Source organism: Artibeus jamaicensis, unplaced genomic scaffold (assembly GCF_021234435.1).
Source record: "Artibeus jamaicensis isolate MK-2021 breed Jamaican fruit bat unplaced genomic scaffold, CSHL_Jam_final contig_2259, whole genome shotgun sequence".
NCBI classification, from domain to species: Eukaryota; Metazoa; Chordata; class Mammalia; order Chiroptera; family Phyllostomidae; genus Artibeus; species Artibeus jamaicensis.
In genome coordinates, this window is record NW_026521468.1 from 958,527 (window position 1) to 971,490 (window position 12,964).

The following is a 12,964-nucleotide window of genomic DNA, read 5'->3' on the forward strand; positions in this document are numbered from 1 at the left end:
GCTGGGGCTAGGCTCTCTCTTTTGAGCTACAGAGAAAGAACGGAAAGACTTGGAGATGCTGAGTTGGCCATGGGTCCTACTGTGTGAAGTGGCAGGGGGCTCTCTAACCAGAGGTCTGAGGTTCCGGCCACTAGCCATGTTGCCTACCAGCTCAGCAGTCTGGTCAAGCGTAACCAAGTTCCACACTAAGCAAGCAGCCTGAAATTTTAGGGGAAATTCTGGACCTGCACTGGATAGAGATGAACCACCTGTTCAGAGACCCACATTGAACACTGATCTATCAGTGAGGGAGTGAGATGGACTGCGCACGCGCCCAAACCCAGTGCCACTGTGCCCCCCTCCCTGGGCAAACACACCCTAGATGGTATGGACTCCAGAAAGGAAGGAGCCTGAAAGACGGAGTGAGGCAGTGCAGGCCTGATGTTATCTCAGAAAGAGGCCCCACACCATTTGGACTGGAGAGATGCTATCTGCTTGGGAGCTGGGGTGGCCGAGCGAAGTTCTGAAGAGCCTCGATGGAAAGCCTCTCTGCACTAACCACCTCCCCTCCCCTGGCTCTAGCGCAGCCCTTGCTGGTCTCACAGTCTCTGCAGGGCTGCCCGGAGCTGGCCAAGCATGCAGGTGCCTGGCAGGGGGTGTTCTTACCGATCGCAGGCATGGCCCCCTTGCTTTCTTCTTTATAGTTCTCTACTCTACATTTCCTAAGTCCTCTGTAACGAGCACGCGCTGCTTTCAGAGCCGGGAGGGAGGGAATACAATCAGTAAGCATCAGGAGGAAGAAGGACACTGCCAAGGTGACTGAGTCAAGGACCCCGAGGTATGAATGTGAGTCATATGCTGTGTCTAGACCAGCAGAGTGACCGGCTGCACGACGTTTCTAGAGCCACAGGGCCAAGGATTCCAAGGCAAAGGGTCCTGTGAGGAGCTGTCCCTGTAAGGCCCCAAGCAGCTGTCCCTACCTCTTCTCTATCCCTTTGTTTTCTGAACACAACTCGCTTCTAGGACACACGGACAACTACCTGCCCTATGGGATTCTCTATCAACTGGTTAAAATATTCACCGCCTGACCTCTACCAATCAAGCTCTCCCTGATATTACTGCTCTTCCCGGTCATGTCAGACTTATTAACCACAAGACTTTCTTTTGCCAGTGAAATTCTAGCGAGGTTGCAGCTCCCGAGCAAGAAGCTTTAAGAGCTTTCACGTGGCGCTGCTATGACTGTTTTCCAAGACAAGAACTGCGGCTTCAGTGCAGAGGACAGAGAACAGGGCCACAGGCCACCCACAGTGCGTGGGGGGTGGGGGGTGGGGTGAGGAAGAAACAAACCTTTGCCGTTGGAAGCCACTGAGATTTCTGGAGCTGTGCCTCACTGCAGCAGGCAGCGAGCCTCAGGTGAGTCTTATGTCCCCCTGACCCTGACCTCAGTCCCTTCTCCTATAAGGTTCATAGGAGGAGTTTTTAGCTTATATTTTCACAAAACTGAATGCAACAAAAACTGTTTAGAGGTGGTTTGTATTACAACACTGGCATCTGTCAACACACGCGAAGCTTTGCATGTTGAGGTTGAGGGCCTGGGTGTTCTCGACCAAACTGACGCTCTCTTATCCCCCTCAAGCCCGTAGACCCCATTCCTTCAGGAGAACCACCTACCGACTTCACTCGGTGACCAATGCCCATGATCAGCTTTCCTTCCTTCTTCATCTTGTTCACAAACTCCATGGGGATGATGCCACTGTCAAAGGCTTTGCTGAACATCTTGGCTGCTGCATCCAGGGCACCCCCAAACCGATCCCCCTGTAGGAGAAGCAAGCCCATGCTGCCCTGAGCTGTGAGCCTTCTTCTGCTTTGCAGACCAGTTTGGTATGCCCCGAACAGCCCCAGCATGGACTTTCCCTCTCCAGGGCTCCTCCCAGGACCCTGCTGTGGCCAAGCAGCATGGTGCCAAAGCCCAGTGTCCCCACTGCACACCTCCCAGAATGACAGTACTCACGATGGTGAGCAGCCCCGAGGTGAGGCTGGAGACCAGGTCCTTCCCAGCCCGGGCACAGATGATGGTGTTGTGAGCTCCGGACACGGCAGGCCCGTGATCAGCCGTAACCATCAGGCACATCTCAATGAACTGGCAGGAGTACTTGGGCAGCCTGCAGGAGTGACGAAAGTGATGGGGGTGGGGGTGGGGCAGAAACAGCGGTGAGCTGCTGAGCACACGGACGAGGACCTGCTGCTCCTCTCGCCCACCTCCCTCAACAAGGGCAGCAGCGACCTGCCAAACCAGGTCTGACGCTGTCACACAACTATAGGGCTGGAGCAGCTCTGGACTCTGCTGATAACAAATACTGCTTTCACATACAGAGTCAGCAACCAGCGTTTGAAACCTCTCCTTCGGTCAGCAGCTGTCGGCACAAGTTGCTGTGACAGGACCTGACCTGTACGTGTGGCTGCTCTCTACGGACCAGACTGTGGGGGGGTTCCCGCCTTTTCACGGTGCAGGAGGCCCTAGGCCTCCCCCAGTGTCCATCCTACCAACTAGCAACAAAGAATGAAGTCTGGAGACGGGGGAATGCAAGAGCAGAGTGAAATCTGCTCAGGTGTTATAGCTCACGAACACTTCCCAGAGCAGGACTGAGACCCACCTCTCTGCAGATGAGGGCATGGCACAAACCAAGACTTTGACCTGCCAATCCCAAGCCAGGGCTCTGTGAAACATGTTCCCATTGGCCTCCTTGCCCAGCTGTCAATCCCAGGGGAGGGCTAAGCTTGGGAGCGGAGAAAATCAATCTTTTCTCACATTTAGACTAATGACACAAGGTACTTTATGGCTGTTCAGCAATTCTACCAGCCCCGCACTCTCTAAGCTACCAGATCCACCCAGAACTCCCCCACTAACCCTCACCTCTCTCTCTCTCTCTCTCGGCCTGCATCTACTCCATCCCATGTCTTTGAGTTCCCCACAAAAAGAGGCTGACCAAGATTCCTGACTGAGCCATGCTTTCTCCTTCTCTTGGTTTAGACTGGCCTTTCTGTCCCTGGAAGACACAGCAGCCCGAACTTCTTTCCTCTGGCCTTATACTGATCTGTGGCCAGAAAGACTGGCTGACCCCGGACATGCTCACATGCTCCCTAAGGCCCCCCACCCCCACTCCCACCAGGGGAAAATCATTACATCCGAGCTGCAGGGCCCTACCAACTTCTTCCTTCCACACCTCACCTTCTCTGGAACCAGAGGAGGCCGAGGACTCCGCCGATGCCCATCTCCTCCTTGAAGACCTCGGTGATTGGCATGCCTGCGTAGATGAGCTCCTGTCCCCGCTCGTCACAGATGCTGGTCATGAATGAGGCGGGTTTCCGGATCAAGCCCAGCTCCTGAGCAGGGACAAGGGAAGAAGCAAGCAGTGCTGTGATGCCCAGAGACTTCTCCTGGGCCTCCCCACTGTCCAAGCCCCGAGAACCAGCGTCCCAGGAATGCCTTACAATCCGGTGGCCACGTGTTCGGCCACGGTTTCCAGTGTGTGGGGCTCACGGCTCCGCTCACACCTCTCCACCCGGCCTGACAGACAAACTCCACCCGAGGAAGAAGCACGCAGCCCCTCCCTGGGTCGGTTCAGGTGCGGGAACCAGGAGTGCTGGGCTCCGGCACTGCTCTGTTCTTCCCTGAGCGCGCCAGGCCGTCTATGGCTGTTGGTCCACTCCGGCCTCACAAAGGACAATCGTCCTCTGCGCTGCAGCAGTGGCAGTGAGGCCTGGGGCGGCTCACTGAGCCGCCCCAGGCCACCTGGCCATGAAATGGAAGAACGAATCCAAAGGAAAAAATTGAAACACTTCACATACAGCAACCAACTCCCCACCAAAATGCGATGAGGCACGTGGCTGTGGATATGGGGGATCCCCTCAAGATGTCTTCTACCGGGGTTGGGGGGGGGGCTGAGCTCCTGAATCCCCCACTTCCCAAGTTCAGGCACACAGGGTGTCGTCAACCAGTGCAGCCCCAGCCCATTTCTTCAACTGTCCCCGCCACGAGCTTTAAAAAAGGCTCTTAACTTACACATAAATTACGTGCATACCTTCTCCTTTTTAAAAGTTTCAAACAGAACAGGTAAAGTTTTGTTGCCTTTGGCCTCCACCCCTCCCTCGGTTTTCGCCTTCATGTTTGTTAGTTTAGTGGACAGCTTTCTGGACCGTTCTCCACTCTTACGCACACAGAACACGTGGAAAACGGACTGCACTGTTTGGCGTGCATACCACAGACACGCTGCCCTGTGCTGCATGTGCCTGACAAGCCGGAGCAGCTCTGCAACGTCCGCGCGCACACGGGCCTGGCTCCTTCCCTTCCCTGCTGTGCACCGCCCACCCACGCGGCGGTGCCGCCACTCAGCTGCTCCTCCACTGCCAACTGTCACCCAGAAAGATATTCTCCAATGTTTCTTTATTCGTATGTGTTAGCATTTCTCTGAAGCAGTTTTCTAGACGTGGAATCACTGGGCCACAAGGTGGGTGCACGTTTAAATTTGCTTCCTGTCACCCGACTGCCTGCCGGAAAGGCTGTCTCAGTTCCGGGTCGCACCAGCCCCTCGAGGCCACACAAACACAGCCTGCTGCCGAAGGAGGTTTTCTGTATCCTTGCCGGCCTGATAGGGAAAGTTGGTATCACAGTTTTTACTTTGGTTCCTTTTCTAATGAGTGAAGTTGAGCATTTTTTCCTGTTGAAAGGCCCTTTCCTACCCATTTTTCTAATTGGGTCTTTATTTATTTATTTAAAGATTTTTTTTAAAAAGAGATTTATTCATTTATTTTTAGAGGGGAAGGGAAGGAAAGAGGGAGAGAAATATCAATGTATGGTTGCCTCTTGTGTGTCCCCCACTGGGAACTGGCCTGCAACCCAGGCATGTGCCCTGATTGGGAATCAAACCACGATTCTTTGGTTTACAGGCCTGTGCTCAATCCACTGAGCTATACCAGCCAGGGCTAAAGATTTTATTTATCTTTAGAGAGGAAAGGAAGGAGAGAGGGAGAGAAATATCAACATATGGTTGCCTCTCGTGCGTCCCCTGCTGGGAACTGGCCTACAACCCAGGCATGTGCCCTGACTGGGATTCGAACCGCAATCCTCTGATCTGCAGGCCCGCGCTCAATCCACTATACCAGCCAGGGCTAATTGGGTCTTTAAATAAATTTATTTCTAAGAGTTCTTACATATCAAGAAAATAAGCTCTTTATCCACACTCCTCAGACAAAAAGGTCGAGTGGACGCTGCTTCACCCTGAAGTCTGTTAGGAAGCATGAACAACTACAGGGGACATGGTCTGCCCCAGCCCCCATTTCCAGGTCAGGCCAGCTGCCTGTGGGAAACACGCACGGCCCCTGCACTCTCGGACGCTGCCCACGAGCTCCAGCACAGGAGGCGGCGGACCCGAGTCACTAACCCACTTTCTCCTCGGCCCTCGGAGAAGCCTCCGCTAGGGGGCGTGGTCTGGAGCCCAGACCAGCGATCACGTGGTTGCTCCAACTAGTGGGGCAGGTCTGGTTTCCAAGGGTTCGAGGCAATCAGCCCCGTCTCCCTTGCCCACACCGTTAGGGACACACATGGCACCTACCCTGGCCCAAGAGTAGTCCATCGGCACCGTGGGGGGAGGCACCTCCTGAGCAGGTACAATGGCTCCTTTGGCCACGAGATCCTCGTACACAGACCTGGGGGGCGGAGGAAGGGCAGGAGAAAAGACACCCATGTGGACTCCCGTCTTCTCCGCTCTTTCACGCCATCCCAGCAATGCGCCCCCATCGAACCCACACACTTCGGTTTCCCTCCTTGGTGCTCCCTTCCTGCTAGTGGCTTGCTTCTACCAGTTACGTGCCCAAGAACTCAATGAGAACAGGTTCTGGCCAAGACTCTCCTGAATGGGGCTTTATAGGAAGTTGAATCTGGAGGTCAGGTAAGGACAGAGAGGAGGAACGGGAAGAAACAATAGGATATTCACTAACTCTACCCAGCAGTTAGAGGGGACACTTTTTAAACACTTCTACGTTCACCTTTCATTTATGGCCAACCAAGTAGAAAGGTTAAGAAACCAGACATGTTTTGTTTAACACTGGCCTGAATGGCCTGTAACTGCTGCTTCTGCAAACAAAATAACAGCGGCTCAGAGGGACAAGGAACATCAGACACCTCCAGGTCACAGAGGCTGCTGCCCAGAGGAGGGACTTGGAAAGGGAGGGCGTGGCTGGCATCCCACCCAAGTTCCACTTACTGGATGATTTCTCCAAGTTCATCGAAGCTCCGAGGCACAAACACTCCTGCCTCCTTCAAAGCCTGGTTCTTGGCTACTGCAGTTTCAGAAGCCTGGTTGGCACAAGCTCCAGCATGGCCAAACTGAACCTGGAAGGCAAAGGAGAGCAGTGTGACTGGGCTTGCTAATCCCCTGAAATAGAACAAAGGCTCCTGGGAAATATCACCACTCATCCCAGGCTGGACCCTGCTACACACTCCTCTTACATCCCTTCATGCAGCCCCAAGCAGGCTCACCAAACAGCTACCATGGAGGGCTCCTTGTACAGATGAGGAAACTGAGGCACAGAGACATTCAGGAGCTCACTCAAGGTCACACAGCTATGCACTGGAGCTGGGATATTTTCAAAGCCTGGGTGTCCAAACCCTTCATTGGCTCCCCCTGGGGCAGCAGTCAGGGGGATGGAGGAGAGGACTTAGTTCTGAGTAACAGGTGAGAAGTACGGTTACAAACTGGCCACCTGAGGCCACAGTGAGCTCACAGACATGATCTGTCCGTCCTACACACGCTTTTTGTGAAATAGGTACCAGTATTAAGGAATAAAAAGATTTCACGTAGAAGTGCTGATTCCCAGCTTCTTTGGAAGCCGGACTTTGCACCCACACGGCAACGTGACCTGGAGCCAATGAGCGATTGCCACCTTGCACCTGAGCATGCACGGAGGTAACATGGACACCCAGTAGAATGTGGGGGCTGACCGACTGTGGGACGTGAGCAAGAGGGAAGAAAAACCAATGTTTCTGACGAAGCCATGGGGAAAACCACTTAACCCAGTGAAACCTCCGGCACAAAAACCCTGGCTTAGGAAGGGCGTGGCGGGTCATTACAATCACATCTAACCTGTTTAAATAACATTCACTTTATCCAGGCACCTTTCTGAGAGCTCGACTCATTTAATCTTTCAGTACCTGTAACTGTTTCTTTAAAAAAAGGAAATGGAAAGCCAAGGAGTAAAGCAACTTGCCCAAGGCCACACAGACAAGGCGAGGTAGCCTCTGAACCCAGGCACCTGGCCTCTGACCATGCTCTTAACCAGTAGACTTAGGAGCCGTGAGTGTTACACATTCTCTGTAGAACTTAATCTGTGCGGGTGAGTGGGACGGGAAGAGGTTCTGTATGCAAATAAACTTAGAAAATGCTTGGCCCAAGGCAGTGAAACAAACAAGTTTCTTTAACCCAGAGATTTCTTAAAACTAAAACACAAAACGCTGAAAGGGAGGGAGACAGGTTACATGGCATGTTTATAATTTATAAAGGCCCTTCGTTTTTCTGTGTATTTGGCCTGGAGAACCACCTCATGGACCTGAGCTTTGTGGAACAAACTTCTGAAAAATGCCGCCTACCCAATAAACCCTGATCTCTATTCCCACTCCCCAGTTTTTAATTCGGTTTTTCCCAAGGAATCGCCTCGGTGTGCCAATGGGTAGAGGTTTATCTAATCTCCACAGGGTGGAAAGTTCTGCAAGGTCATGTGAATTCAAACATAAGCTAGGCAGTCGCTGTACTAGTTTATATTTGCTATGCTTAAGATTTGGTAAGTCTTAGAAATTCATTTAAAAATAAAACCAAAACACCCCTTTAGCACCCGCCCAACCCATGGGGTGATGATGAGTGCCCAGCCAGAAACAGAGGAGCAAGGTCCCTGCCCTCCTGGAGGTGTCCGAGGCAGAGTGGAGCTGGGGAGGGGGAGGCTGGCATTGCAGAGGGGTTAGGAGGATCAATGGAGGAGGAGGGAGACATTATTTTTGGCTGCTGGGGTGGAGGAGAAAGTGGTCAAGAAGAAAGCCAGAGCCCTGGCTGGTGTGACTCAGTGGACTGAGTGCCTGACTGTGTGAATCAAAGGGTCGCCGGTTTGATTTCCACTCAGGGCACGTGCCTGAGCTGCAGGCCACGTCCCCAGTAGGGGGTGCAGTGGCAGGCAACCTCACATGGATGTTTCTCTCCCTCTCTTCCCCACTCTCTAAGATAAATAAATAACCTTAAAAAGAAAAAAAAATGAGAAACAGCTTCATGAGATAAGAACCAAAAGGAATAGTTGCTGAGACCTGGATGTGCTAGACATTTACGATGACTTACTTAACCAACCATTTCTATGTGACAGCTCAGTGTAAAGGTCCAGGAAGGCCACATGGTCTGCCCATGCCACGGGGCCCATCAGCACCTGACGCTAAAGCCTGTGAAAACAGAGCTCACCCCAAGCTGGGTTCTGCCACCTACCCACTCCTGCTTCATCTACTTGAAAAGAACACACGCACACGCGCACAGAGCTGATACCTACCAAAATGGGTATTATAAATATTTACTGCACCCTGCCCTCTATTGGACTGAACAAATCTTAAACTTCTGTATCAACACATGGAAACCCCTTTTCCGGGCCTCCTTTTCTGGGTCCCCTCTTCCGGCCCACCTGCCTCCCCCGAGTGCCTGTGTTGTGATGGCCCAGCACCCTTCCGACGGGCACGTAGGCCGTTCCGTTTTCTGCCATTACGACGTTGCGGTGAAGCCTTATACACTACTTTGAAATGAAATATTCTTTGCACGCATACCCATAGGTAAGTTCATAGGAATGGAACTGCTGGTTCGAGGACAAGGGCCTTTACAACGGGGGAAACGTTGCCACTTTGAGGTGGGCAGGAATCTGATGGGGAAAGGCAAGCATTCTGGAGAGGAAAACTGACTCGGGCTTGCTGGCAGGAAGAACCGAGGGTGTCGGCACGGGGACGGCCACTGTTGCCACAGCCTTGAAGGCCAGGTTTGATCGTCTCCTCCACACAACACGAGGACGAGGCCTCTCACTCAGAGCCTGCTCGGGGACATGCCAGACACATTCGGTGACAGCACACGTGCGCCCTACGCCACATCACGTCATGTGCTGGACAAACCTTTCCGTCCACGGTCTCTGCCTGCACAGACCATCTCGCCAGGTGCCTTCCCAGTTCTGCACGAGCAGCAAGTCCGCTCCCTCCCCAGCCTCCCTTTGGCCCAGCTAAATTCTTCTCAATGAAGCCACCTCAACTCTCCAGACAGCAGGTCGCTCCCATTTTAGAAGGGACTCCGAGACTGGTTCTCGCCTTAATCTGCCACTGAGTCAGTCTCCTCCCATTGCATTTAAGCTCCTAGAAGCAGGGCCCCAGCTAAACCTTGTAGTAACCTAGCGAGCAACAGGCATGCGTGGAAGGACCTAGCTGCTTGTAAGGTGACGGTTCGCCCCCCCCCACGCAGAGGTGACATGTACCGGCCGTACCTCAGAGGAGAACATGGTGGCACAGGTCCCAATGCACCAGCAGACCACGGGCTTGGTGATGCGGCCCTCCTTGATGCCCCGGCAGATCTTATACTCCTCCGTACCCCCTATCTGCCGAGGAACAGGAAACACGGAAAAGCCTGTGAGCTGCGGGCAGGCACTCCGCGTTGCTCTAGCACCGTGGCAGGAAGATCTGCCCCAGGCCAGGCAGGTGCCAGAGCCTCACCTCAGCTAAAAAATGAGGGGACATGGGCTGGGCCCAAACATCCTGGAAGACTGGGAGTGGCTGCATGGAAGAACAGCAGGGACCTAGGAGAGTCCCTGGGTCTCCGCCTTCCTAACTTAAGGTAAGGTGATTCAGGACAAGACCTGTCAGAGGCACAGGGTGGGGTTACAGGACTCTCCCCAAATCACACTTTTTACTTCTTCCTCCAGCTACCCACTGCCCAGCAGGTAGAGGCCATGGTCAGCTGTATAAAGCTTCTTTTCCTACTGGCACTACGACATCTTATGCCACTGAGAGGCAAAACCCCCTTTTTTAGGGAAAAGCAGCATTAAAAGCAACAATCCCTAGGTCCCATAGGCTAAGGGGTGCAATTAGCAGGGACAGTCACCTTAAGTTACATGCAGCCAAAATGCGGGAATTTTTAAATCCCTGGTGTCATACATAACTTTAACTACCAGCCAAACTAAAGAGCTTTTTTCTGTGACTCACCTCTCCAAGAACCACAATCATTTTGACTCCTGGAGTATCCTGGTACCGCAACACGTGATCCATGAACGTGGAGCCGGGGTACCTGGTGGGAGCAGGAGGGCACACAGGATCAGCAGGGGGCTTGGGGAAGTGTGTGCTCAGGTGTGCAGGTACGGGAGGCACGTAAACGCTGTGGGGTTTTTGTGGGGGTGGATGCCCACGGAGGGTCCAGAGACGCCTTAGGAATAACTGGGCGTTGGCTGGGGGAGGGGGCACACAGATCACAAGGGAAGAGAAGAAAAGGGAAGGAAGGAGAGTTGATAAGCCCGGACAGGTCTGTCTGGTGGTAAGGGGTACCTGGACAGCACATACGTGGTTTTAAAACATGTCCACAAATTCTTTTCAGAAGGTAGAACCTCACACCTCTCCTCTGACACCAGGATGGATTTAATTAATGAACAAAACATGGCTAACGTGATTGTATAATACTGACTTCCAAGGCTGGGTCACAAAAAGAACAGCTTTTTCTGGCCCTTTCTCTTGAATTGCTCCATCTGGGGGAAGCCCTGAGCCACGTCACCTGGACGCTAAGCAGCCTGTGGAGAGGTCACAGAGAAGAGCCACCTGGCCAGCCACGCGGATAAGCCCCTCTGACCTCAGGCCTCCCTCCAGCTGACTGCAGCCAGAGGACAAAGGTTTAGCCACTCCCCTAAGGAGCTGGACAGGAAGTCCTTCCTCAGCCAGGTGACCCACCTGAAATGACATGGAAGAGCCAGGGAGACTGACAAGGTGACTCTGTCTCCCTGGAGCTTTCTGCTCGGAGCTGAACAGTAGCAGCAGTAATAGTTGCAGTAATAGTGCCAGCCGGCAATGGCCGGTGTCCATGAGGGTGCTAGGGACTGACCACTGTTCCCTCTGACAAAAACGGGACTATGCGTAAAACAGGAAATGCACATGTTGCTCTGCCCCTGGCTCGGGACCCAGAGCTTCCCCAACCCTCGGGATCGCTCCTGGGTGCTAGGGTGCTGAGCGCCTCTTCTGTCCCAGCGCTTGATCTTTGACCCTGGTTCCTGACACCGGGCGCCTAAGACATTTTAATTTCCTGAGCAATGGGGGTGGTGGAAGGTCTTCAATCTTTTGGAATTTCCTGGGTGACAGAAATATCTTCTACTCTAATGAGGCAGGATCTTGGTAGGTCCTGGATGGGAGCTGATCACCAGAAAGACTAGGCCATGATTAGAAGCCTGGAACTTTCAGCCCCACCCCACATCCGGCGGAGAGGGAAGAGGGGCTGATGGCTGAATTAATCAGAAATCACACCTACATGATGAAGCCTCCATAAAAATCCCTGAATATGCAGACTGAAACTTCTGGGCTGCTGGCCAGAAATGGGAATGTGATAGTAGCAGAGAGTAAAGGAACACTGTTTTTCCTTTCACTGTGATTAGCTACAATACACACTTACTGAGTACTCATGAAGTGCAAGACCATAATACGTTAGCCTCTTTATAATACATGACCTCACTTAATCCTCCCACCAACTCCATGAAGTGGGCACTATTATTTTACCCATTGAGGACAGACGTCTGGGGGTACAGGGTAAGTAACCTGTCCAGAGAAACTGGGATTGGAACCCCTTTGGTCTGATCTCAGAATCAGTCCTGCTCCTCACAGCACTCTGCTGCCCCCCTATGGCCGCCTCGGACAATAAACAGATCTACCCCACAGGCCCGATGCCATTAAAACTCCTTTTCCCCTGTATTTTCTGGTCTTTATGCCCATGTTGGTCCTGAGACAAGAGTGGATATGCCCCGTTTTATGGACTTAAGATAACATTCCTACCTGAAACTAAGATAATATTGAATGTCGACTGCAAATGGAAAAACAAACAAGACAAAAAAAAACAACAAAGAAAGAAAGAAAGAAAAAGAAACATCATTATGTGCCAGTAGGAAGTTGGCAGCAGCAGGCAGTATGGGAGGTCCCCTTGGCCCTCAGCTGATCACCTGTCCCCGCCTATGGCCACGCCCTCATAGACGCCATCCGTGGTCCTAGAGATGATATTGTTGAGCTCGTTGGACATGCCCCCAGAACGCGAGACATAGGCCACGCTGCCAGGGCGGTAGAGCTTGGAGGCCAGGATGTTGTCCAGCATCCCGCCTGTATTTCCGATCTTAAAGCACCCGGGCTTGATGCCTCCAACCTGCAGGGGCAGAATCGGCAGTCAGGGGAGAAGGGTGAGCTCCGGACTGAGCACAGCCCCGAGGACTCCCCGAGCCCAGCACTGCCAGCCCGCCCTGCTCGGGCCCGGGGAGGAAACGGCCAAGGGAGCTGGCACCCGCACATCCGGTCTCCTGCTTCAGCAGGATCTCCTCTCTCCCTCAACAGACAGCACACAGAAAACAGCAAGCCTCCTTTGTAAAAGATGGCTTACTGCTGAAAGGTACATTCAGGGTTATGGCACCTTCTCTGCTCTGCACGAGTGACAGCGCCCAGTAGAGGGCTCCAACGGGTGTGTGCCTCTGCTCAAAGCCACCCGCTGCCCCTGAGACAGGAGGCCCTTTTGTCTTCCCGTCACATAAATGTCAATGAGACAACTAAGTAAAAAACAACAAAAGAGTCACAGAGCAATTTCGCCTTACAGGAAGAGCTTTAGGCCAAAAATAAATCCTGCAGATAGAGGCCTCATCTTCTCCTTCGGGTTACGGTCAAAGGAACAATCAAAGACTGAGATGCCAAATGAGG

At 52.8% G+C, this 12,964-nt stretch overlaps 1 protein-coding gene across 2 annotated transcripts in view; it reads right to left on the reverse strand.

Annotated features, from left to right (window-relative positions):
- ACLY (ATP citrate lyase) overlaps positions 1 to 12,964 on the reverse strand; it is a 39,393-nt gene that overhangs the window by 2,982 nt on the left and 23,447 nt on the right. For both annotated transcript variants that reach the window (XM_053660027.1, XM_053660021.1), the window contains 8 exons: positions 12,226 to 12,422; positions 10,241 to 10,322; positions 9,526 to 9,636; positions 6,243 to 6,370; positions 5,592 to 5,685; positions 3,209 to 3,363; positions 1,991 to 2,141; positions 1,651 to 1,794 (listed from right to left, as the gene is read on the reverse strand). In XM_053660027.1, coding sequence (XP_053516002.1) covers positions 1,651 to 1,794; positions 1,991 to 2,141; positions 3,209 to 3,363; positions 5,592 to 5,685; positions 6,243 to 6,370; positions 9,526 to 9,636; positions 10,241 to 10,322; positions 12,226 to 12,422 — 1,062 coding nt within the window. The remainder of the gene's footprint in view (positions 1 to 1,650; positions 1,795 to 1,990; positions 2,142 to 3,208; positions 3,364 to 5,591; positions 5,686 to 6,242; positions 6,371 to 9,525; positions 9,637 to 10,240; positions 10,323 to 12,225; positions 12,423 to 12,964) is intronic.